This window comes from Cuculus canorus, chromosome 5 (assembly GCF_017976375.1).
Source record: "Cuculus canorus isolate bCucCan1 chromosome 5, bCucCan1.pri, whole genome shotgun sequence".
Lineage (NCBI taxonomy): Eukaryota > Metazoa > Chordata > Aves > Cuculiformes > Cuculidae > Cuculus > Cuculus canorus.
In genome coordinates this window covers 25167603-25194542 of record NC_071405.1, presented here as the reverse complement: position 1 = coordinate 25194542, position 26940 = coordinate 25167603, and the positions used below count along the sequence as shown (strand labels likewise).

The following is a 26940-nucleotide window of genomic DNA, read 5'->3' as shown; positions in this document are numbered from 1 at the left end:
TCTCTCACAGGTTGAGTTCTCAGTGGGAACTCAAAACCCACTACATCATGGCTGGTCTGGACACACTTAGGGTTTGAGCTGCTCTGTAAGTCAAGTAAGTATGGGAGTCACACAGACACAGAGGGTAACAGATCTACACCCGTGGTGCTAGCAAGCACTGGAAGCAGTGAGTTTTGCAAGGGTACACAGGTTGCATTTTTGTCAAAAAGGCAGAAATAGTTGCATTAATTTCCAAAAATGATATTTGATTAATAATTTCACCTTCATAATAACACTGTATGCACACAAGAACAAGGTTCTAATATGATCAAAATGATTATTTTAAAGCAATATAATTTAGAGGGAAAATTTTTCTGTACAGAAAATTTTGTTCTGGCATAAGAAATCCTTTTTCATTTGTCACCTGGCAAAGAGTTTAAGCTCAAGCAAGAAGTCACTTATGCTGAAATGAAAAGTGGCACACGGATTTAGGGTAGTAACATTTTCCCATCACAGTTCTACTGCATTATTTCCTCATATAGGCAGCCCCATATCAGCTAAATTTTACTGATAACAATGATAAAACATATCTGCACGGAAAAGACTGTTAATTTTCCTCTCTTTATTATTGTAATGGTCTGTATCATATAGGTTTCTTTCTTCAGATGAAAAACATCAGTTCTCTGGTTTTCGTGTTCTCTTTAGTGTTTCTGATGTGTTTGCTAGTAGATGTCCACCTTCTGTATCTCACCATGTTACACATTACCTGGAAAAAGAGTTTGATCTGGTACACAAGAGCGGGAGTCTGAGCATCTGAGCACATTGTGACATATGGTCCACGTTGCTCATATACATGTCTAAAGAGGAGTTGAGCGATGATGTCTGGATTGTGTTAGAAGACATTTGCCTATACAGTCCAACCTTCATGGAGTACAGACAAGGTGAATTATCAGTGGGTCTGACCTACCACATGTATCAAAGCAGGTCCAATGACTATATTCCTACTATCGAAAGTGACTGCAGAATGCCTTTGCATCCAAGCGTAGACCTTCCAATGCATATTAAGGATATGATGTGCCTAAGCTGTAAGATAACTACAGTCAAGCTGAAGATATAAGTTCGGCTGGCAAGTGTATGAACCATGCTGCTAAAGACTAAAGTCTGTTCTCAAGAGCTCTCTTAAAACAGAGTCCTTAGTTTCATGCTGTTACTGTGCTGGCATTCATAAGAGTACTTGTTTTCCTGTTGGTCAGAAAAAGCAAAGTGTTGTTAAATATAGCCACTCCCTTAATGAAATGTAGTTGAAATATCATATTCACCCTACGTTTATCTTCTACTAAATAGAAATGTTGGCTGACAAGAAGTCTGACCACAGGACTGGCTGTCCTTCAGAAGGACAATGACTGGAACTTGAAGACACCACTGTTCACTGAAGAAGAATGGGTGGTGAATTGTAATTTAAACCTCCTGTCAATGCAAATGCTTCCATGATCATTACAATGCCAAAAAGAAAAATGAATACCCCCATCAAAAGCAAATTATATGATGCAGGACTCGCACATTCATTCTATAATCAGTCTCTGACCAAGGTTACGATCATTCAGTGACTTCAGTGGAATCCAAAAATTGTTTTGTTATACAGGGAGCAAAATGAGTGCTTTTGATCAAAAATAACTAAGAAGAAAGAACCAGAGATGCTGGATGAGGCCTTCTGGGAGGTAAGAAGGATGTCTCAGATGTGTTTAGTGACTTATTCTGATCTGGCCACAGATCCAGGAAGTGTCTGAAGTTAAGACTGCTCCCACGCTGGAGACACTACTCTCTTTAAAGGAATATATAATACAGTATATTACAGGCTTTTAAATGCTTCAATTCGGCACAAAATCCTAACTGTAGAACACTGGGAATCTTTCCAAGAAAAAGCATATAGAGCAGTGCTGATACTGTGCTTATGGCTGCAGCACAGAAAAACAAGACTAACCTACAACAAGTTGAATCTTCACAGAGTCCCTGATGATGAAGGGGCTTTAAGCTGGCCTGTGGTCCATGCCCTCAGAGAAAGAAACTTTTGACTCCAAGTGGGTCAGCATTCAAAGAAACTGCATTGCCAGTGCCAACCACATGGCAAAATGCTGTCACTAGCCAGGGAACAGACCTTGAACACCCAGCTGTACTTCAGGAACTGATGAAATCCTGGACCACGTTTTGAATATCTCCAAGGAAGGTTACTATTTCAGAGCACTGTTCAATAAATTCTCAGCTTCCTACTACCTTGACCATCTTCTCTTTCTTCCCCTGTGCTTCAGCTGTCCTATCACCCTTTAGGTATGAATACTCACATGAAACCTGCTCAGGTATGAGCATATCTCACTACTGTTTGTTATCCAGTAAGTGAATATTAAGTTGCATTTACCTCCATCACATTGAAGGGCCTAATTTACCATCATAAATCCAAAAGCAACCTCACGCACTGTTGTTTTTGTACATAAACAGTCATGTTTACAGCAATCAGTGAAACATACATAATCAGTGAAACTTGGTTTCCATAGCTCCTTTAGTGTGGATTCTATGATGTCTAGCAAAGACAAGCTCACCAGCTCCTCCCACAGTGCAGGCTGTAAATTTGTCCTAGATCAGGTCATTCAACTTAACGAAATTTGTATGAATTTGGTATGTTTCAGGCCTATAGTGTTCTATCAGATTAGATGCAAAAAGAGAATGCTTCCAAAATATATAAAATTGAATGGAGAGAAGGTAAGAAAGAGAATGGACAGAGAAAGTATAAACTGGATTTCCTTGAAAAAAAACAAGCTGGAAATTCACTGAGTCACAGCTGCAAAGCTGGATGGCATGTTAGCCAGAAAATACCAGAAACTGGGAAGAACAACGAAGTGCTGTATGTAGTGCAGTCAGAAAGCCTCTCAAAAACAACCATAAACTTTTCACCTGGAGTAAAAGAGATTCATGCATTTGTTCCTTTCCCTAAGTAATTTTTCTAATATATATTTTATTCTCACTAGAATATGCACCCTTAAAAAGTTCCTTTTCAAAGATGAGTAAGGTTGCTAAGTAATATTGGCACTTAAGTCAAGGAAATGAATAATTAACGTCACATCTGGCACTGCCCACACATTAGATCCAAAATTCTTATGAAGCATAAAGAAAACCATATCTGAGTCCCCACCCTGCTCATAGACAGAGGTTGCTGTCCATTTAACTATTTCACTGTCAAAATACTTTTCCTTATGGGAAATACTTGTTACCAATTTTCAACTGATAGCAGATCTTTAGATTAATATATCTGTTTCTTGAAAACGAATATCACTTTTATATATGATCGAGTGAGAGACACGAGTATCTAACATATCTCTGCCCTTACATTTGAGACTGATCATTATGGATGTCTCTTGCATGTAGCAGCATATAATTTATTATCCTTTTAAATCAAACTTACAAGAACTATACACCATTGCCATTTGACAGCTTCACACTTTGAGGAAAATGTTCACGTCTTCTTAAAGATTTATTTGTTTACCCTTCCTTCTCCACTTTACTTTTATAGTTTTCAGACAAACTCAGATATGACCTTTACAAATCTCAAGAAGAGGCTGGCCCTAAGACAGGCGCACACGACTGAAGAGAAGCACACAGATACTGACTTGACTGATTGAGTAGAGTGCAATGCTGAAGCAGTCTAAACAAAACCACTAAGTACTGTATGAAAACTAACTCCTCCTTAAATACTTTGTGACAGCACAGGCACAGCCAGGTAGATAAATATTTTCTCTAGGAAGAAAAGTTGCTTTTGAATACCCACCGCATGCAGCCCACAGGAAGCCCACACGCAGGCCAAGAGAACTGGCACCAGACCTGTAGCAGGTTATTATACTGACGCCCATGTTTAAAAGTAGCAAACAAACAAAGAAACCAACCTAACAAAAGCTCTTTACCAGCTGCTCTGGGTAATGTGGATAACACTAGCTTGCATTCATCTGTTACTCAATAAACCTCAGGGAGCATCTTTTCATTGTCTCTTACAGAGGCTGAAGGGCAGAGATTTCTTCATCACATCAGGTAATTTCTTCAGGCCAGACAAAGACTGCAAGTCACAGGAACTCAACTCAATTATCGCAGCAGTAAGAAGATGCATGTGCAGTGCCAGTAAACATGGAATTTGAATAAGGAACAGTAGGAAAACATATCATATTTCAAGTTCAGGTGATAAGAAGTCATTTATGTCAATATTTTCTGCCACTTTGAAGATGCAATAATTTCTGTTTCCCCTTAGAAATGCCAGTCTTTTAGGCACTTTCTAATTCCTGCCTTGAAATTTGATTTTATTTTGGGAATTTAAAGTAGAACTGCACTTGCACTTCACATCTGCTGGAGAAACATTGACACTTGACCCCAGGAGAAGAGAAATATCTTACATTAACAGTTGCTTAAGTTTGTATGTCCTGCCTGCTCATCTCCTGCCTTACAATACGAACTTAGCAGGGCACAGGAAAGGGCAGATGACCAAGCACAAAAAAAAAATCGTCCGTCTGATGACACCTGCTGGCTTCACAGGGACTATGCAAACACCAACGACCCCCTCCTGCAGCTCTTAAATTCTTTTATGTTAAAGCACAAATCAAATAAATTATCGAGAAGGAAAATGTCATTTGCTAAGTTAGAGAAGCACAGGAAACAAGGCTGAGAGTGACTTTAGAAGTCATTTACTTCATCCCTAAAAAAAAAAAAAAAAAGGCAGGATTCATGCTACTTCTATCATATCATAGTATCATAGTATAGTAAGGGGTGGAAGGGACCTTAAAGATCATCTGATTCCAAACTCCCAGCCACGAGCAAGGGCATATTGCTCTAGACTAGGCTGCCCAAGGCCCCATCCAACCCAACTTCCCTGGGCAACCTGTGCCAGTGTCTCACCCCTCTCACAGTGAAGAAATTCTTCCTAATGCCCAGTCTAAATCTGCCCCTCTCCTGTTTATAGCCATTCCCCCTTGCCCTATCCCCACAAGCCTTTATGAACAGTCCCTCCACAGCTTTCCTGTCATATGTCCTATTAACAGACAATTATCACAGAATGCGTTGGACTGGAAGGTACCTTAAAGACCATTGAACACTTCCAGGAACGAGGCATCCACAACTTCTCTGAGTGGTCTACTCCAGTGCCTGACTACCCTCATAGTGTAAAATGTCTTCCTTATCACAGGTTTGTGTGTTCCAGGGCAATGAGAGAGCACTGGACTGGGAGCACTGAAAATACAAAGGAGATACTTCATCCCTGTGTTCTGATCCTCTACAACTTTACTGCTTTGTCCACCCAGTACAGTAACACACACAACCCACCCCAGGTGAGATGCAAGAATACATACCTTTCAAGAATGCTTTCACTACAAGAAAGCTCCTATATGAACAATTCTTAGGCCTATCGCCCTACAAAAAGCACCGGGCTTATCAACAGTGTAGGTATGGACCCATCAGAGTGTTTGCATCCAGCTGATTTCAACATAATGTGCACTCTGAATGGAAGAATCATCAACCACCTTGATGAATCATCTCGTTGACAAACTATGTTGAAGAGACTGTACAAAGAGCTATTTTATAACTGTTAACGCATGTTAGTTTATGTGTCATGAGTAATTTCACAGTGAGACTTCAGAAGAAATATAGCTTCTTGAAAATGATCTCTGTGTATCTCCTGCACTACTCTTGAGGTACTCATATTTAGTCTAAAAAAATGTGCAGGAGGTACGGTCAATGAAGACTTCCTAAACCAGACTGGGGAAAGTAAGTGGAAAATCAGGCACTGAAACAGATGTGTTCCCAGACCCACAGTAGGAACTGAAGAAGGATGAAAGGGGCTTATAACAGAAATCCTCTGAATATTTGGAACCCGCAGGTGACTGTGCCTTTGCAGTATCTACCCCCAGATGCCAGAGTCACAAGGCCTTTGACAAACAGATTGGCGAGAAGCTGGACTACATAACCACTGTCAAATTTTGCAGAGCTGGATATACATCCAAAACCAGTTGCCTATTAGAGAACTGAAGGTCTTCAGTTCAACTGCTGACATATCAGTTGCCTGTCACCCAGCCTCAGCATCATGCTGGCACAAGTTCCCAGCAGAGATGCAGCTGGGCAGTAATGCACATGTATTGCCCTTGCTTGTCCTGGTCTTAGGGTGGGTTTGTCTTAAACTGTGGAAAACTGCAATTTTGTTAGTGTGACATACTGGCAATCCTCTCCCAGTAAATCACTCTGCAAATATGTATAGTTTGGCAGTGTTACCCATATGCTGTGTGGTGTTGAACTCTCACAAAGCTCTGTTGAATCCAAGGGGTGACTGACAATATAAATAGTAGTTGGTGGGAAGAATATGTTACTCCCAACAGCCTGTGAAGAATACTCTCAGCAAGGTGTTACCCAGCATGAAAAACTAGCAAGGGCTTCATGTGAGTAACTAAAGAGGAAGGCAATTCCCTCAGATCTCTGTACACAGCCAACACATCTCATAGCACCCTCCTTTTTGCTCCAGATAAAACAGGACCAATGTGGGGGATTGTGGCCCAGGAAAGATTTACCTCAGAGATTCAAAAACTTTAATATTCCTCCAAATTCTTCTTTTCATTACCACCGGTATATGGAAGACTTCAGCTTTTGAATATTAAATATCAGTGTTGTTGCATCTTAACTCTGGCAGGGCTTCCAGTGGTGAACATGCACATCAAGGTCCTGGTTTGAGGGCTAGGAAAATGCTTAGTTGCTACTATAATTGCTAACAACAATGCTAATTTTGCTGAGCTCAAAAGCTGAGTATGGTTTTGTATACATCAGGTTTTCCTTGTATTGTCTTCTGGGGCCACAACCACAGTACAGCAGCCTCCAGAAGACACACAGCTACAGAAGCACATTGCAGTAATGCAGCTTTGTTCAACCATGTCAGATGCAAATTTCTTCCACGTAATGAGAAGACTTTTGAATTTCAAATCCAACTGAATTAACCACAAATAAACATAGACCAGAAACTAGAACAAAAAACGTCCAGTAATCTAGACACAGAACTGAAGTGTGGAGTCACTGGGGCATTCACAGAAGAATTCTCATGGGGAATAGGGTGTGTGATGTCAGGGAAAGGCCTTCACTCAATAACACCACGTCATGTTGCCTTGTTCTTGAATAAAATTCCTACACTTGGGGCCTGTTATGACCTGGATGGTTTCTGAAAGAAAGCATATTTTAGAAGAATTTAAAACAAGGAAGAATTTAGGTACCTAGAGCCTGCAACCCTTCATGAGCCCTCTGTTGAACTTCCTAAGTGCAGAACTCCCACAAGTGCTCTCCAATAACATTGTCCTTGCAATGCGGACACAAACCCAATCAGACCACAGAAGGCCTACACATAGGTCTTAAGCACTTCCTAAGCAAATCTTCCACTTTGTAAGCAAACCCTGCTGTCACTATTATAGAAGTAGTAGTCATCAACAACAAAAGCCTTTCTGCATTGATTCCTGTGTGACCAAGTCCTTTATGGACTTTCTAAAATGTCATTCTTTTGTCTGGCAATGCTTCCACTTAGACTGCACGCAATAATATTTTTTCATATTTTCAAGTTCAGTTGAAAAATAAAGACTAATCCCCTTATGTCAAGTTTTAATGCCAAATTAATTTTCTTTTACAATCCAAATCAGAATGAAATGTTCTGTTTCATTCGAGTATACTTTATAAAGTGATTTAGGAGCATGAGGGGAAGATAGGGAGTTCCGCGTTTATATTTTATTTGGACTTAGGCCAATGATCAAAATACTGAAGAGTTTAGATTGTGCTCATACTACAGGAATTGCTGAGTAAACTACCTGTCTTAAAGTCTGTGCCTTGCCCAACTAACAATGGTCAAGACCCAAAACTGGCCTGTCAAATCTGTCCAAGCAAGACCAGTTGAATATTCATAAAAGTTTATTCTTGTATCTCATAGCTCTGAGCAACTTTTGCAGGAATAACAGTTTCTCCCATTTTGTCTTTTATAGGAGAAACATCAGTCACTTAATTTTGGCATACCAGTATGCTACTGAATAGATGGCATGCTTTTGAAACTGAAAGTGGGGCCCTGGTCTCTCCTCTAAAATGAATGGCAGAATTGAGGGACGAGGGAGCTAACAACAGCCCTAGCAAATGTTGTGTACCTTCTCCCTCCTTCCCTTTTGTTCCTTCCCTGCTTTGTTGAATAGTGAGCTACCATTTACGAAAGGGAGCATTTTAAGCCGGACTGGATACTGCTTCTACCACTGAATAGCTCAGAGCTTGCCTGTAAAATAATTCTCAGGGGCAATTGGGCGTGCGGGACCAAACACTGCCAGGGTGTTGAAGGGCTGGAGGCAGAGAGTTTGCTGTTCTCTTGCTTCTCATGAAAAACATGACATATTTACTGGAATATAACCCTCTCTCATTATACCATTTATGGGAAACAAAATACTCAATGTTTATAAAGCAGTTAATTTATAACAGACAAAACCAGACCATCTCTCTTTGGAAGACCAAATATTTGTTGAAAAGCTTCTATACAGGACAGACATCTTCATCTTGTTTTTAAGCAGAGTTGATTAAGTAACAAACGAGCTACCTAATAGGTAAGACAAGATTTATATGAAACGTTTAGATTGTAAAGAGAAGGATTATTATATTTTTTATATATATAAAAATAACATTTATATACATAATTTTATATACTTGTCAGCTTCTCTCTAGATGTAATGTTTTAAATGGTTCTACATCTTAATCAGCATTCTAATTTGATTTTTTTCTCTTGCTCTAATGCCTACAGAAGAAAAATGCATTTGAGAAAGAAACTTCTTTGACATTGGAGACTATTAAAAACAAACATTTCTCAAAATTGAGAGAATGCTTACTTTGCCATAATGCTTATGGATTTATTAATGAACTGTCTATGCATAAAGCAAATTGTCTAAAATTGGCAATAAGCTTCACTCAGGTCTAAAACCACAAAGCTATAATGTGCAAAATTATCACTTCAAGTATTGTTTCCAGAACTATTTTCCCTCATTCAACAGGACATGCTTTATTTCTAACTGTTACTAAAACTGAATCATAAAGCTGCTGTAACATTACCTTTAAATTTTTCCTATCTCAAATTTGCAGTGAATCCTTAGTGCCCATGAGATTCTTATTCCTGTGATGTTCCCAATACCCAAATCAGTAGCATTTGTGTGTGCCTGAGGATACAGGACTCTTCTCATGTGTGTTGAATGGTCTGGGATGTACCTGCAAACAAGAGCTTCTGCCTTTTCCCCGTTATTTCAGTCTGAAACCCATTTGTGCTATGAAGGCAGAGCCCTGTGGAAAGGAGCTCACTGCTTTTCCCATTCAATACCATCATGTCTCTCAGGGGGAATGCGGTGATCTTCCCGAGCCAAGCACTGCCCCAGGCCTCTCACAGAGAGAGGCAACAGTGACATCTGCCAAACACAACACTAGCAGACTTTGCACAGGAATTGTACCATCCACAGAAATGACGGAGAAGAACTGGTGCTCTGCAATGTCTAGTGAGCGGTTAGTCCTGACGCTCTTTTGGACAAACTGCTGCTGTTGCAGAATGCCCTTTCTCTGTGATAGAATATGAATAAAAGCAAAATTTTCCAATCCATCACTATGCTAGAGCTGACTCCACAGTGGCCAATGATACCTCTTTGAAGCAGGGATGGAAGTAGGGATGACTCCCAGTGAAAAGGACCTCCTTCTTTGCTGCCAGGGCAGGCATAGCATTGCAGCAGGAAATGTTACTTCCCATAGAAATGAGTCACTATCTAAGAAGAAATTCCCTGCAGTTACTGTAATAGCTCTTAACAGCACTGCTTGCAGTCCATCAGGGGAGAATAAGTATCCCAGCCTTGCAGGCGTCAGGTCTGCCATTTAGCCAGCAAGGCAGAAGCTGAAGACAAGTCATCCCTTTCCCCATTCCAGTCCTGCAGAATTGAGACACTATGAATCCCAATGAAAATAAAGCAAGAGTTAATGGGGGAAAAATAAAAAAAGAAAACATATTCACAAGCACAGTGCACTGCATATTTTACTGTTCCCTGGATGCCATGCGCTTCACAGGAGGCATAATATTCAGGGCTTTCACTGCCTCCCAATTAAGTCATTACAGCCCATCTGTGTTACACCAAGTACAGAATGTGACCTATTATCTCAAAAGAAAATAGCACACCTCCTGACTGCCAAAAGCACCCTGCAACTTGGCACCTAAACGTCTCAGTACTCACATGAACATACCTTTCCAGGACTAACTCCCACAGCCTAAATCAGGTAACTGTGAAATTCTGCTGAACGCTGAATAAATGGCAATCAAATAAAACCAGCTTTCCCATATGCCAAGTCACAAATTATACGATGACCGTAATTTGCTGCTACAGATCCTTAACTTAAAAGTAGTTAATAGTTGCCACGTTTTCTAGATGGTTTAATCACTTACTACTTCAATGATGGGGTATATAATCCATTTTTCCCTCTCATTTATCCATTTGCATGCCACTGCTTTATAAATGGATTCTGTGCAGGCTTGGTGGCCTGGAACATCCTGTTCTATTTACAATGGAAAATGTGTCTCCAAAGATTATGGCCATTCGAGATTTTTCTGTAAGGTATAATTCAACAATGCTGCATGGGAGAGAAATTCATATATTGCTTTAATGGAGAGATGAATGATAACCATATTAGCATTTTATGGTTGAAAAGTGTGTTTGCATATGCATATTCACACAAGCAATGTCTGACACTAAAGCTTGCCTGAGGCCTTCTTTAAAATGTGTCCAGTTGTCCCCAAACATTTTATTGGACAGATGAGAGACCTTTGTTAACTTTTCTCAGAGCAACTGTTTCATTCTTGTGCTATTCGATAATGAAAATGGTATTTTCAAGGAGGAGACAGCACTGACAAACCTGCTTCAGCACTGCTTGACACTTAAGTATAAAAGAACAGGGAATCCTATGTCATGCAATAAGGAGAATGATCTGAATCGAGTAATAAACAATCTACAGCAGAAGGAGAAAAAGTGAAATGAAATTATGAAAGGCAAGCATTCCTCCCAATGACAATGTATTTTCAGTCCTGGGCCCCTTAATCTTTTCAGGGCTTGGTAAGTAGGGGCAGTAAAATAGAAAATTCACATTGACTTACTAGAACCAACAGTAAACCAGGCTCTCAACAGAAATACACAAGCAGCTGCAGGACTTTGCTCTGTACAGATGCTGAGTCTAGAACATCAACCTTGTTCTCTTGCTGAGCAAGAGGTTGGCCCTCTCGATGCAGCCGTATATCAGGATGTTATCCATAGGGATTAAAACACGGTAGCCATCATATTTCCTTGACCACTGCTAAGTACGTTGCACACAAAGCCTAGTACATCCTAATGATATTTATCTAGGTTTTCACAGAACTTTGACCTTCTTTCTGAGGTTACTTTGGGCAGTGGAGTGCTGACCAGGTTCACTGGCAATCATTTCCTATGTCTAAATAATTCCTGTTTCTCCAGGGTCACATTAGCACACTCCTTCAGATTTGTAGAAATGTTTCACCTATTGCTTCTCTACTAAGCATGAGATGTTTTACCAATACTAAAAATTAACGAGGTAGGAGTTTTTTTATACTTGTCAGCAGAGTATCTGAAGCTCAGTACTTTAACAATCTATGAACACAACGTATCAAGGGGTGAGTTGATCAGGCAAGAGCTGTGATTACAGATACCATTTAAATCTGCACTGTGTCTCAATTTTTACCCAAATGAACTTTTCTGTAAGTGACCCAAAGTGTACAGAAGTATAAAAACATATAAAAGTATATAAACACTTACCTCTGGGTTTCTTTGAGGAGAACAATATTTTGATAGTAGTATCTCTCAAAAATATTTGCTTGACGAAGGGCTACTGGTGAAACATCAAGTTCTTTTGTTTTCCTTCACTTATGTGAAAATGGCTCACCTTTGTGAGGTGATATTACTAGGTGTAATTACTTGGTTAGGTGTGTAGTTCCTGTTGTGCTATGGCTACCATTTCAAGACTGTTTTTCATTTGGTTAGATGAATGAATGGGTAAAAGTCCCAGAGATTCTGCCGTGCCTTAGAGCAGCTTTGTGCAATCTGTAGGTCAGTGGAGTTAACCCTGATTTATTCTGGTCAGTTTGGCTTAAGGCAGTCTCTTAAAGACAGACTGATTTTGTCTGATTTTAATGTTCTACATAACCAGATAAATAGATTCTTCTAAAAAAAATTCCTGGGAAAATAAGGCATGAGTTACACGGTGAAACTGTTTCTCAAAGTTTGTAAAATTAATTTGCAGTGTAGAACTCCAGCATTCTCTGAGTCACATCTGAAATATTTTAAAAATATTTACATAAACAAATATTTTTATCCACGATTCTTGGAACTTATCATTTCTGGAACAAAATCTAGTGGTTGTAGTTTGGGGTTTTTTTTGTTTTTTTTTTTTTTTGTATAACATACAGGTATTTCAGTGTCTATTTTAAAAAGACAACTTTTTATATAATGCTCTCTAACTCTCAAAACCAGATTGTTTTCTGAGTTGGCATTTATCATACTAGAAAATCAGACACTTTTTGTGCTTCTCAAGTGTTTTTTTCCCTAAGGAGTTGAATCTTGTTGAAATAGCATCCTACTGGTATATAACATGTAAACTAACAAATATTAAGGGTCAACATTTCTACAGAAGGGATGATAACTGTCAGGCCACTACCATTATTCCAAAAAACATGGATCCAATAGGAAAGACGACCATAATTAAAACATGTATCATGGAGAACACAATCTACCTGCTTGTGCCAATGTAGTGTCTCTGCTTTCAGTAGGTCATTATCCAAATTTTCCAGGGTTATTCTGTCAGAGCTCTCCATGGAAAATGTCATTTCCATCACATGCTGCCTAGAATTCTTGTGCTTATAGCTTACATCAATTTCACAGGAGCAAAAGCTGCAGCACGGGTCCAGCAAACCAATTGTTCATCTTTGAGCTGCACGTTGTACTTGATTATCTGGGTTTGATTATGTAAAGGAATTACAAGTTAGAAAGAGAAAATCAGTGAAATACTTCAGATGCGAACCACCAATATTATGAGATGATATTTCTTTTGGATTCACTTAATGGCTTTGGAAACTTCTCTATTTCCCTGATCTAAATGTGACCATACAAAGCCAGATCTTAGGTTTAGAGTATATATACTGAAGAGGCAGAAAGACAATCTTGCTTTATCTGTGACCTGTTGCATTGTGAACGGATGACCAAACTAAAAAGTCATTGTGTTGCCCTCTTTTTTCTTTCTCCATTTTCCATACTAGAAAAAAAAAAAAAAGAGAGTGCTCATTACTGGATGTCGACATGAACATAGGAATTTATCTACTTTTCTTAAGTGAAATATGTGTGGAAATCAGCAAGGCTGGCATCAAACCTAAAATTCCAAAGAAGGACAGAGACACTAATTTCTTGGAAGGAAATGCAACCATCAATATTTCTGAAGAGTGGCATCATCATAAAAACACCTCTAAGCCTTTTGAAGAGGGAGGTCTTGAAGAGTTCACTCTATACAATTTCACTGAAAAGACTGCAAATTTTGGATTTAACATCTACAGAAAAATTGCAATGATGCATGATAACAATGTAATCATCTCTCCCCTTTCCATATCAGCTCTCATGACTGCATATATGCTGGCAGCCAAAGGAGAAACATACAGACAAATAGTAAAAGGTCTAAATCTCCACACTTTGAAGGACAGAGCAGATCGCCAACATTTACCAGCTTTGTTTAAACAACTCAAAGACAATATCACAATGAATGAAGACCTTCTTGTGCAAGGAACTCTTTCTTTTATCCAAAAGGACTTCAGACTCAAGGAGCCTTTCCTCAATTTATCTAAGCAGTACTTTGATATGGAATTCCTGAGAGTGGACTTTCAAAACTTCACACAGGCAAAATTTGTCATAAATCAAAATATTAACAAAAGGACCAAGGGAAAAATCCCAGAGCTTTTTGAGGAGCTTGACCACCATAATAAACTGCTACTTGTGGACTACATTGTCTTTAAAGGTAACTGTTGTTTTTAATCAGCAAAACTATCATTTATTAGAAGAATCAGGACTGTTAACTTCACCTACATTAAGGGTAGTCTAAATTAATTCAGATGTCCTATTTTCTCTACATCTTTATCTAGATTTATTTTCTTCTATTAGGTTTATTTAATAGGAAATGATTTTTCATTATAGGGAACCACAATTCTTCTATGTTTTCTTCCATACAACAGAGTTGTAAAGAGAACAAAAAGCACTGCATCAAACTACTTCAACATGCTTCCAAATGACCACTCTTCATGATTTAAAAGGATGTTCTGTTTTCATCACCAATTAAAAACCCTAATCATTATAGACTTTTGCATGCGGGATACTGGGCATGTAATCATTGACTAATTTTACATAGTACCTAAAATCATGAAAAGAAAAAAAAATTTTTCCATTTCAGTCAAGAATCTTTATGACTAAAGTGACAATGTACCCCATTATATTACCTTACAGGGTGAGGGTAAGAAATAGGTGTGACAGGCAGAGACTGTTCTGTGGAGAGGTGCTCTACAACCCAATGTCTTGCGCTCCTTTTCCTTTGTTGGGGGTCTTTCTGACCACTGGCTTAGAAGATAAGTAAGGGACTGCAAAAGGAGTTCCTGGCAACAACAGGGGGGCATAGCCCACCCTTTACTCTTCAACAGCCATACAGAAGCTAATGACACCCAGTTAGGTAAAAAGCAAAGACAAAGAGCTAGGGTGACAAAGCAGACAAGAGGAATGCTGTGCCACACAGCACAGCAAATACAGACTCCCTACAGACTATTGTACTCTTTTTTATTTACAAAACTGGACTTTGCCCAGTGCCAAGGTTACTTTCCCTCACAGAAAATCAGAAAAAAGAGAGAAATAACTGTGGCTGTGTTTGAAAGCAACAGTAAAGATCTGAATCACTAGTACGGAAGGTCATATTCCAGCGCACCTTACAAGTGTGTTAAATCTCCACCCAAAAAAGCATATAATTAACTTAAAAACACAATGTTGAACAACTGGTAGAGAATTTCAGAGAGGGTGACATTCATAAAAGAAGGATGCTCACATGGCATTCAATAAACAAAAAAGGATGTAAGTTCTGAACTTGACTGGCAATTGAGCAACCTTAGAAAAAGATTTGACTTCTTTCCCTACAAATGAAGGAGTCTATTTTGTGGATTACTTCCTTTTCCTGCTGTAAAAAAATGCAAACCACATATACTAAAAATACTGTAATTACGATCCACTTACTTCAGCCACAACTGACATTCACTTCAACTAGATACAGAAAATACCTCTACTTAAGAATTTTCTGAACAAATCTGAATGCATGTAATTATTTAATTTAATTTCTTTCTTTCTTCAGGCAAGTGGGTCTACCCATTTAATTCCAAATTCACAGAAATGGAGACTTTCCACATAAACAAATACAGAAGCGTACAGGTACCCATGATGTTCAAGACAGATAAAGTTAATGCAACTTTTGATGAGAACTTAAGATGCACTGTGATAAAGCTACCCTACAAAGGGAAAGCCCACATGCTGATTGTCATTCCAGAAAAGGAGGGAGATTACATTTCACTTGAAGACCATTTGACTACAGAGCTTGTGGAATCCTGGCTTGGAAACATGAAGATCAGGTATTGCATTGACATCCATTATCTTGAATGCTTTTACATCTTGCAGCAAAGTAAAAAAGCTCAACAAAGATTAGCTGGTCTTCCTAACCCTTTTCACATGGTCGTGTTTCTGTGGCATTAGGTATCTACAAAGCTGAGGTCTTTAGTTGCCTTCCCACAGCCCAAGCAGCATATGAAAGCTTATACTCTGAGATGACAAGTCTGTGGTTTGTCTCAGTTTAACATGTCTCTCTGAGGACACAGAAAATCTAGCTTTTCCATCTGTGTGTAAATTTAGTACTAGCAGGTGAAGTACACAAGAAATCTACATAACCAGTATATTATGAAACCTTTCATACAGGTGGAAACTGAGTAATGGATAAATTTGAGCGTGAAAATGTAAACCGAATTTATTCTTGTGAATGCAGTTCCTGAAGTGACAATTTTTTTCCACTAGTCAATAAATTAGTGTCTCATGCTGGTATTAGGGCACTGGAAGTGCTGGTGGAAGTATTTTATACAGAGAAGGGAATGATTTCTAGCATCTTTGTCTGTCAGCAAGTCAGAGATTATATTCTGCCAACCTAAATTCCATCAGACTCTTCAATTTTTGCCTCATCTTTTTACCGAGTAAAGCTTCACTCAGAGAATCAGAGAACCACAGAATGGTTTGGGTTGGAAGAGACTTTAAAATCATCTAGTTACAACTGCCCTGCCATGAGCAGGAACACCTGCCACCAGACCAGGTTGCCCAAGGCTCCATTCAACCTGGACTTGAACACGTACATGGAGAGGGCATCCACAACTTCCCTGGGCAACCTGTGCCAGTCCCTCACCACCCTCATTGTGAAGAATTTCTTCCTAATATCTAATCTAAAGCTTCCCCCTTCCAATTTAAAGCTACTCCCACTCGTCCTATCACCATGTGCCCTTGTAAAAAGTCCCTACCTAGCTTACTTGTATGCCCCCTTCAGGTACTGGAAGGTAACTATAAGGTCTCCTCAGCACCTTTTCTTCTCCAGACTGAACAACCCCAACTCTCTCAGCCTGTCCTCATAGCAGAGATGCTCCAGCCCTCAGATCATCTTCGTAGTCCTCCTCTGGACCTGTTCCAACAGTTTCATATCTTCTTAAGTTGGGGATTCCAGAACTGGACACAATACTCCAGGTGGGGTCTGACAAGAGAGGAATAGAGGGGAAGAATCACCTCTCTTTGACCTGCTGACCATGCTTCTTTTGATGCAGCACAGGATATGGTTGGCCTTCTAGGCTACAAGTGCACACTGCCGGCTCATGTCGAGCTTCTCATCAACCAGCACCCCGAAGTCCTTCTCCACAGGGCTGCTCTCAATCACATCATCCCCCATCGTGTATTGAAACCTGGGATGGCCCTGACCCAGGTGCCTTGCTGAATCTCATGAGGTTACTGAGTGGTGTGCATTTCAGCAGTCAAGTGATCTATCATACAGGCCAAGTTTGCATTGATTTCTTTTTTTTTTTCCCAAATAGAAAACTGGATATTTCAATTCCAAAGTTCAAATTAGAACAGAAATACAAAATGAAGAAATTACTTTATTCTCTTGGAATTAAAAATCTCTTTACACGTACAGCGGATCTCAGCCATCTCATGGATCAAGGATGTATAGCAGTTTCACAGGTAAGCCCTCTAAAATTATTTGCCATTATTTGGATTGTAATAGTCTAAAAAGGGTCCAAGCAAGAGACTAAATCATGTACACTTATAGGGAGGGACACTAGCAGGAAAAGCCCTCATCTGCAAAGTGTATGTAATCTGCACATCTTAATCAGTTTGGAACCCACTTCAAGTATGAGGTGCACAGAAGCAAGAGGAGCTACATTTCATACGTGCCCAAACCTTCTAAAGCTAGGTTATTACAGGAGGAAAGCTCTCCTTCAAGAAGAATATAATTGGGGGAGAAGGAGTACAATGAAACAAAAACTATGAACAAGAAAAACACTGCAAATAACAGTCAAATGGCAAAAGTCAGAGAATGGAAGGAAATCCAGACAGGGATTTCCTCACACACAGTCCAGGAACAGGTATTCTTCTTAATAAATAAAGGACTTCTTTAGAGAGCTCAAATAATGAAATCTCAAAAATAACATTTAGAAAGAGAAGTCAAAGCAGTGCCTTTTTGTCTGCATACTTTGGCAGAGGAAAAACCAGAATCTCACAGCAAAGCATTAGAACAATACCATTGTATTTCAATCCATACTGAAGTTCCACTTCACACATCGAAACTTTTAAAGACTATCATCTGAACAGGCAAAGACAATGGTGGTGAATGGTCAGGAGAGGAACAGAGCTCCATGGAAAAAGAGGAGAAGAAAACTCAGTGCTGCTATTGGGGAGAACAAAGATGGTTTTCGGAAAACTGATAGAAAATAGGCGCAGACTGAGAAGCAGAAAAGAATGGAAGAGAACAGACTTGACAACCACACCAATATCAATAAGGAACATGCCTATGTAACCAGAGACACTTAAAGAAGAAGAAAACACTCATCTACACAAAAAACAATTTGCTGATGACAGAAAATTAAAAGGCAAGGTCACATGAAGAAAACAAAAGTAATACCACACAGTAAAACTGGTGACCTCAAGAACAGGAGTGTGTGGAACAAGATGAAATGCAATTAACACTAAATACAAATTCATACATTAGATTAAAAGTAACAAAATTTTTGCAACAAGCTGGATTTATAAACAGTTGAGGAAAACAAGACTCAAATGAGACTAATTTGACACAAGATCTGAAAACATAGACCTTACATAAACCTCTGTAAGGAATTTATATACTGCAACTGCTTATGGTTGCATAAAGTTGTACACTGTTGATAGCTTAAGATCATAACTCTGGGAGAGACTTCACAGACTAGTTGAGATTGGAAGGGACCTCTCAGTCATCTGGTCCAACCTCTCTGCTCAAGCAGAGTCACCTAGAGCCTGTTGCCAAGGACCAAGTTCAGATAGCTTTTGAACATCTCCAAGGAGGGAGACTCCATAACCTCCCTGGGCAACTGCTGTTGGTGCTTGGTCTCCTTCACAGTTAAAAAGCATCTCCTGATGTTCACCAGCAAACCTCTTCTGTTATGGTTTGTGCCTACTGCCTCTGGTCCTATCACTGGGCACCACTGAAAAGAATGTAGCTTCATCTTATGTGCACCCTCTGAGTATTTGTACCCTAGAATCCTTAAAAGAATCTTTTTAAGTTAGTGGTGCTGCTGTTACAAGTCTCTTTAGAGCAAATCCTTACAGAAGCTTTTGTGACTTGCCAAAACTGTTAATAGGTGGCATGATAAACACTTCTATAGAAATCTGAAAAACTCTAGGACCTGAACTACAGTTTTTCAAAATTGTGTTGACTTAACAAAATAACCTGCTGGGAAAACATAACATCTTAAAAATAAATATTGAACAGATAAAATTGCAGTGATTTTCAGTTTGATATAAACTGTTTCACTTCTGGGAATCTGCAGCATTTTTCTCCCTTTTGTTCATATAGTTATACTCCTTGTTGACTCTGATGATAGCTGCTAACTGACATCAGAAGCAGTATGTGCATCAACTATAAAGTGAGAGAGATGCATCCTGTCCCTGTGAATCATGGTAGCCAGCTTCATTATTTAAGAACGTTTAGCAGAGAGATCAACACTGGTGAAGTCCTTCAACTGTATCCACATAAGTCATTCTTAGAATTAGGAATCTGGGAGTTGGGAATGCACTTGCTCACTAGGCAGTTCACCAATACAGACCTAAATACAGAAGTACTCACTATGCAGGCTGATAGAACAAAAGGGATCAGATCCTGCTGCGCTGAAATTTCAGATTTTAATTTTTTATTTCTGTCACCTATTTTATTTCTACATCACATTTCAGGTTGTCCAAAAGGCAGTAATTGAAGTGGATGAAGAAGGAACTGAGGCCACGGCAGCCAGTGGGTCAGAAATAATTGCATTCACAGTGCCTCCTGTCATCAAAGTGAATCGACCATTCCTTTTTATGATTTTTGAAGAAACTTTTAAAACATTACTGTTCATTGGCAGGGTGGTTGACCCAACAGAAATGTGAATATAGGTAACAGTTTCTATTCTGGGATATGCAAGAGGTTTTATTTCTAGTCTATTAATTTACATTTCAATACAAAGACAGTGAAATATGAAAATGTGAAAACCTATTTTGTCTCTCCAGCTAGCAGCAGCTCATCCTGTTAATGTTTTTTTAATGCCCAAGTAACAACCTAAATTTACCAAGGCACCAAGTGACAAAAAAGTATCTTGTAAAATCTACTGTGCAAATTAAAAAAATAACAGAACTGAACTTTCAAAGTTCAAAATTTTAATGTTAAGTCTGAAAGAAAACCAAAATATTCAGAAAGCTCCTTCCCAAAACACTGCAGGCTTGATATTCCTCAGTGTTATCTTCTGTTGTGATGAGACTTAACAGCCTACAGACGTCAATGTTAGCAGAATTTTGCCATTTATAAGAACAGAGGCAGTATCAAGGCCTAAAAGAGAATTTCCAGTCTCTGTCTAGAGATATTTATTGTATTACTCTAGAAATTGTCCTGAGTCTATCATGAAGTCTGCATCATCTGGGAGCGTGACCTCTTTCAAAGTGTTTATTCAGAGTAGCAAATCACCTAATTTTCTCAGGGTATGTAATGTGCCTGCTTTTAAAATATTCTTTCTAATAGTAATTCTGTAAAATAACTTAGGTAGTCTGAACCTGAAAAATATGAATCTGTACTACTCACAACACCAAACTAGGTCTCTACTGAAACCAGCATCTCTGCATGTATTATCATTTATATATAAGAGTGAACTATATAAAAGGACTCTACGCCTGAACGAAGACAGGCTTTGGCAAGAAAAAAGTACCTCAATATTGGAATCAATCTGTTCACAGATCCTAAAATCCAGAAGATGTCAATTTTTTTTCAGCAAAATATTTCCATGATCTAAATACAATTAATTTTATTCAAGTAATGCAGTGATTCCAACAGAACAGCAAGATCTTTAACATTCAGTAAATTTTAATTAGCAGCAGAGACCCATGTATAAGGTATGGAACAATGCAGAGAGCTACTTCTAGCTATACTTAACAGATCCAAGCATAACTCTACTTGCTCATACAGCCTTCACAAAATAACTGCCCAAAAGGGGGCAGAAGAGTTTTCAAAATCATTTGGCACAGAAGCTTCAAAGGTGTCCATCAGTAAACACACTTAGACAGATGCATCCGCAAGAGAAGATACAAAAGATTTACAGGGTAAAGCTGGTAAACAAATCACCTCAGTTACCATGAGATGTCTACCCACAGCAACCCAGCCACTGGTATAAGCCACTCACAAAAGGATTTAGTAAGCAGACTGCTCTCTGACTGGACTACGAAGGTGAACCTAACCTAACTCCATATTGCAGTATGAATACACCCAGAACGAAAGAGAATCCCTCCTTCCTGTCTCCAAATGATTAATAGGAGGAATGCTGATACAGAGAACCACCCGATTATCGCTCTACAGTTACAGCTGTTATTCTGAGTTGCAGGTAAAACCAATGCTACAAAGATTTCAGAAGTATTGGTGCTGTCCGACAGAAATATCCCAGAAGTAAGGAGCCTCACGAAAGATTGCTGGAGATCTGCAGTGTGAAGGACTGATGAAAGTACACGAGACACCAGGAGCATCATACAAGGAATACGTGCAGACCAAAAATGTCTAAATAGAGCATTTAAAGATTACACTGCAGGAATTTAATACATAGTTGGGGTTTTGCATGACTCATGTTAGCAGCATGAAATAAATTAATCTGCTAAAACCAGACAAATGACAGGCAAATGACAGACTGTATACTGAACTCATTGCATACTTATAAAGGGAGAAATAACTTGGATTCAAGTTTCTGAACTTCCTGGCTGTTACGCATTACTCTAAAAGGCATCTGAGGGTCAAACACAGTTCTGTGACCTGTACTGCAGCTGGGTACTGCTGATCTGAGTTTGGTCCATGGGAGAAGTCATACTGTGAACAGATCGAGCAGACTCCTGTGGCCCATGAGTGAGCAGCCGTAGCTGGCATGTTTAGTTGTCACTGGCATACTGGGAGAATCTGTTTTCATTAATGAGAGAAAAGCAGAACCCAGGAGGAGCCAGGATAGGTCACCTCTATATCTGTATCAATATTGCATGTTAAACATCACAATAGTTGAAGGAGCTTTTAAAGAAATCCTTGATTTACAAAACCCTACAACAGGCTGCAGAACAAACTGCAAACTTGAGTGTTCCCACAGAATCCAAACAATGTCTGTGCCTAAAGACAGAAAATACACTTAAATCCAACTGCAGCATAAGAAGTTTAAGAATTTAGACAGTAAAACTGCTAAATGCAAAGACACACTTTGTACTTCACACAAGACAGAATACATCTAGCATTATTACTATTTAAAATAAATACCTTCTATCAGTAAATGCTTTTATTTGTTTTAATTATAAAAGATGCCCTGAGAAATTTTTTTTCAAGAACATGCAAGTACAGCATTGTCCTAAGTTTTATTTTGAGTAAATCATCATTTGTATTTTTATATTATAAAAAGTAACCACACATACATATGCATTCACAAATCAGATCATCTTTATCATACACCAATTTAAAAAAACGCATACATCTGATATCAATATATTTATGCTGCTTCCATTTTGAAATAGAGAAGCTGACAATAGCTTCATAGGCCCTCTCTCAAGTATTAGCATAAATAGAACTTTTTAAAATAGAATTGCATGTATTCCCACAGATAAATTTTGATAGAAACTTTAGCATTAATACACACAAATGCAGCTGACACCACTGAAGCAAGACAGCTTACATTAGCAGCTGATTAAAAACGAGTTTCATCATTATAAATTATTCAAGTGAAAATACAATCTGAAATACTAAAAATTAAAACAGGTATTTATACAACAAAACTTATGAAATAAAACTTTTTTTATATCATCTGGAGACATACACTTTTAGATTGCTTTGAAACTTACACAGGATTTTTATCAACATTATTTAGTACTTGCAGAAACATTACCTTCAAATTCACAGCGCAATGCTACTGAAGTCTATGGTTTCTATGAACTGATCAATGGTTCTGGACTTTGGTCTTAAGTTTGAAGGCTCTTTTCATATTCGTAACAATTCCTTCTATTTCTCACATAAAATGTGGGTGCTACTAATTACCAAAATTGTAAATAAGCCAATTAAGTAATGAATATGTGCATTCTAAATCCAAGAATTTGAACTACAAAGGCATAATTGAAGAAAACAAAATCCTCCCTTTAGCTGCAGCAGTTAAGAGCACATAGCTGAAGTTATAGTTCATAACATTTCACTACAACGTTAGAATTCTGCAACCGTTACATTACTTATCAGAATCAGAACATATTTTACAGCTTGGGATTTTATTTAAGAAATAAAAGGTTTTAACATTGCAAGATGCATTTTATTCATTCCAGGCATTAGAGAGTCCCAGCTGCTGTTCCCACTGTATCTCACCAGAAAGTTGCTTCCACCAGCCTCTGGTTCCCTTCTTTTTCTGTCAGAAGATCTAAGAGTTTGATTTTCTGTTTTTTCTTCATACAAAAGAAACACACATTATAACATTGCTGCTATATTATTAAACAACATAAGATAATAAATTGCTATTCCATGCAATATTTTAATATAACTCTTAGTTGCTGTACTTCAAAATATTACTACCTGCTCTACTGGACCCAGCAAAAAAAAGCCAAAGTGACACACCCCAAAAGCATTCTTCACAAGAAGGCTGTATTTCTCCTTTGTTTTATCTACGGGTGGTCATGTAGCATTCCCTCTAAGTGAGATAGTTAAAGTAATACATGCAGCCTACTCATGGCTACAAAAAATGCCATGATAAAATCTGGGGAAAGTGGAGACAGGGAAGAGAGAGAAACTTAGGGCTCTTTACGGCATTACTTCTAGGTCTTCAAATGACTACAAGGTCATTTGGGCAATTTCTGCATTTTTCATAGCCTTAATTTTTGAATCTTTAAAAATACCATTCTTCAGCTTCACAGAGTCGGAGCTGTGTCAATTAACAACTTTTTGTAATAATCCAGAATATTCTGAAGAACTTTTAGAACTCCACAGATATATTAATTTGCATTAATATTTTACAATATCACTTACAAATAATGCAGGCTACTGTTCTGTTTCACCCTTTTGAACTTGCTAATGGAACCTATCATGACATTATTTCAGTGTCAGGGTATCTACTAGCTTCATCTCAGCAATGGGACCCAAATCACTTGCTAGTCCCACTGGGCCTCAGAACTCTTACCATCTTAAACGGCAGGATGAAAACATGATTAAAAGCCTTAAGTAACCAACTCAAACTGTAGCACGTCAATAGCAATTGCTTCTTAAGCAATTATATGACTGGATGAAAGGCATTACTTTAAGATACTTAATGCATATAATTGTTACAATATGGTCACTTAATCAATGCGGATGCCTTAAAGGTCAGTTGTGGCCATCTTAACAATAAATTGATACTAGTATTTTATAAGAACTAATTTCTAAGAAACAACAAATACACTTCCACTTTTTACAAGACGGAAAACCTGAACCCTTCATTCTTGAAGTAATTTTTAATCAAAAAAGTAAAATCTGGCACTATCTGTAGGTCTACAGGCAAGACGCAAAATTCTTAAATGCTGTCTGTAAAGTTGGATGTTTTTATTCATGAATCTATAAAGTTCTGGAGAACAGTTATAACCAATCACATATTGAAATCAGTCATATTATAGCAAAGTAAACTCAAGTAAAATAGAAATTCCCATTCTAAAAGAAAAATCTGTGCTTCTTAGTATCTCCTTATAGAGCTTCTCCATTTTTTTTATGAAAACAATTAAGTATTGGGCTAGATGACACAGAGTAATTGAATCTACAGTGCAGCAAATATTATACTAACTTGAGAGATGTTTTCCCGTAAGAACACAGAACACTAAAACTCTCATTCAGAGCTAAATGTAGGTCATTAAATGCCTGCTATTCTTTCTCCAGAAGTGTTTTTCTTTTGCTAGTATATTCTCTTGGCTACTGATACTATGCAGTTTAAGGACTTTCTGAACCAGAGAGAGGACCTAGATCATTGTGTTTGATCAGATACCTACTTTCAAATAGTCTGCTGTTAATGTGTTCACTTGGGAACGGTACAACGAGACTTGAAGCTGAGTCTCTTACGTTCCACTTCCTGTCTGAAGATAAAGATACAAACTGCTCTGTGAGTTTCTTTCTGTTCCTTTGTATTGAAACAAAACACATCAGTTTTAAGTGACACAAAAGACTCTATGAAAATTGTAAAAGTTTAATGTGATTTAAAAAATATGTCTACCTAATCTTTGCAACTAACTGCATTATGAATATTAAATCATTTATTTTCCTCAAATCCTTGTGAGAGGGAGGAGTAATTTGAATTGCTACAGTTGTTGATTAAAAAAAATCTACAACATTTGAACTAATTTTCAGGTTTTAAAGAGAGAGAACAGAGATATGCAGTGATATGCAGTGATTAGGGTGAAAGAACATGGGGTTTTGAGCATACCAAAATTTGAAACTATGTAGCACTGTATGTCATTTTATGTACTCAAGATCTTAAGATACACCTCCCACTTACTTTATAGATAGCTGAAAATGTCAACATGTCTACTAATCTAACTTGTGTTTGAAATCATGCTCTGAAATAAGTGGCCACCTAACAATCACCTATAAAAAGCCTGAAGCAAGTGCCATGGGTAGTATTAGTAGAAGGCATTATACTGTGGCAAAGACAGGGATAGAGTGTCATTTGACTTGGCACCTTGAGTACTTTTGCTATGAGCCCACTGACTCAGCACAGTCTACCTTCACTCTAATGGTAATAGTGAGAATGTTGCCTTCCCTTCCAGTTCTTCTTGCAATTTATTTAACTCAATGATTAAGGTAAGGCAAAGAAAGCAGCCCTAGTAACATGTAGCAGTATCAGTTCATCAGAATTCTCAAAATTCATAATGAATTTGTAACATAACAATAAATAAACAAAAAATAAATAAAAATATATAAGCATGTAACAAGAAGAAAAAGGAAAATTCAAATCCTCTAACAATACAAATATTCTATATCTCCAAATTTGGGCAGCTAATCACTGTGACTTTAGTTATTCTGGATCAAATGCACTAACCTTCACTTTGTCCCATTCCACCCTCTCCATAATGTACTAGCCCAATGCGAACATGCAGGAGAAACAACGTCAAAGATTTTAATTAAAAGGAAATGTAATCTTAAACACATTTGTAATTGCACACATTACCCTGCTATTCTACTGTTTAAAAATCTTAGTGCACAAGTATCATAAATAAAGGCTTAATTTTACACGGCTCTTTTGAGTTCCCCTTGAAAATGTTACTCATAAGCTTAATTCAACCTTGTCAGCTACTTACATGCTCATCTTTCGGGACTGACTGTCCTTATTTCCATTGTTCTTTTGGTCAACCGAGTTAAATAAATTGCGAGAAGAACTAGAAGGGAAGGCAGTATTCCCACTATTACCAGTAGAATGAGATCGGAATGAATCATCTGAAATAAAGAGTTGTAGTTTAGACAGAGAATTTTGTCTGAAAAAAAATACATAGAGAGAAACAGAATGAGATGTTTCTCCTGTGGCAACAGTGGCATATCTCCTGTGGCAATAATCTGAAAGTTTAACTTTTCATAAGGGAATTATTTCAACTTCGTATTTCTTCAAGTATTTTTATGAATAAATGCTAAATAAAAATAATTAGAAGATACATTTTGGAAGAGAAGAGTAATACATTTAATATATTAAAATAGTGAGATTTAATTGGCCAGTATTTAACTGCTTGAAATTTAGCTATTTCATCTAAAGCTAATTGTCTAGTGTCTATTGGTAGTGAACGGAAAAAGACACATTCTTCTGGGAAGTAACTAATCTTCTTTTAATCTTTAATCATCCAAACTCTTCAACATCAAATGGAGAAAAGGGCATTTCCAAACAGCAGTATCTCTCTCCTAATTCAGCAGGTTATACATATGTCTTTCCTCATGTAAAATGAGCAGAGGCAAACTGCAAAAACAACCTTTTTATGACATCCGAAACACCAATCAAGAAATGTCAAACTCATTTTACTTTTTCTACTTTTAAAAATA

At 38.0% G+C, this 26940-nt stretch overlaps 2 protein-coding genes across 10 annotated transcripts in view; one reads left to right on the top strand and one right to left on the bottom strand.

The window, feature by feature from the left end:
* Positions 1-13342: 13342 nt before the first annotated feature.
* SERPINA10 (serpin family A member 10) lies at positions 13343-21625 on the top strand. Of its 2 annotated transcripts, XM_054067762.1 has the most exons (5): positions 13343-14091; positions 15460-15733; positions 17222-17369; positions 19611-19808; positions 21281-21625. In XM_054067762.1, the coding sequence occupies exons 1-4, from the start codon at positions 13386-13388 to the stop codon at positions 19800-19802; spliced, it is 1320 nt and encodes a 439-aa protein (XP_053923737.1). In that variant the 5' UTR covers positions 13343-13385; the 3' UTR covers positions 19803-19808; positions 21281-21625. The 2 variants fall into 2 exon arrangements, with proteins under 2 accessions (XP_053923737.1, XP_009557479.2); XM_009559184.2 differs by having other exon boundaries at positions 19611-21625.
* Positions 21626-21762: 137 nt separating this feature from the next.
* PPP4R4 (protein phosphatase 4 regulatory subunit 4) overlaps positions 21763-26940 on the bottom strand; it is a 69340-nt gene continuing 64162 nt past the window's right edge. For 6 of the 8 annotated variants that reach the window (XM_054067757.1, XM_054067758.1, XM_054067754.1 and 3 more), the window contains 2 exons: positions 26214-26349; positions 24909-24992 (listed from right to left, as the gene is read on the bottom strand). In XM_054067757.1, the coding sequence (XP_053923732.1) occupies positions 24935-24992; positions 26214-26349 (194 nt within the window). In that variant the 3' untranslated portion in view covers positions 24909-24934. Of the gene's footprint in view, positions 23346-24908; positions 24993-26213; positions 26350-26940 lie in introns of those variants that run through there. The other 2 variants (XM_009559227.2, XM_054067755.1) reach the window with 2 other exon arrangements.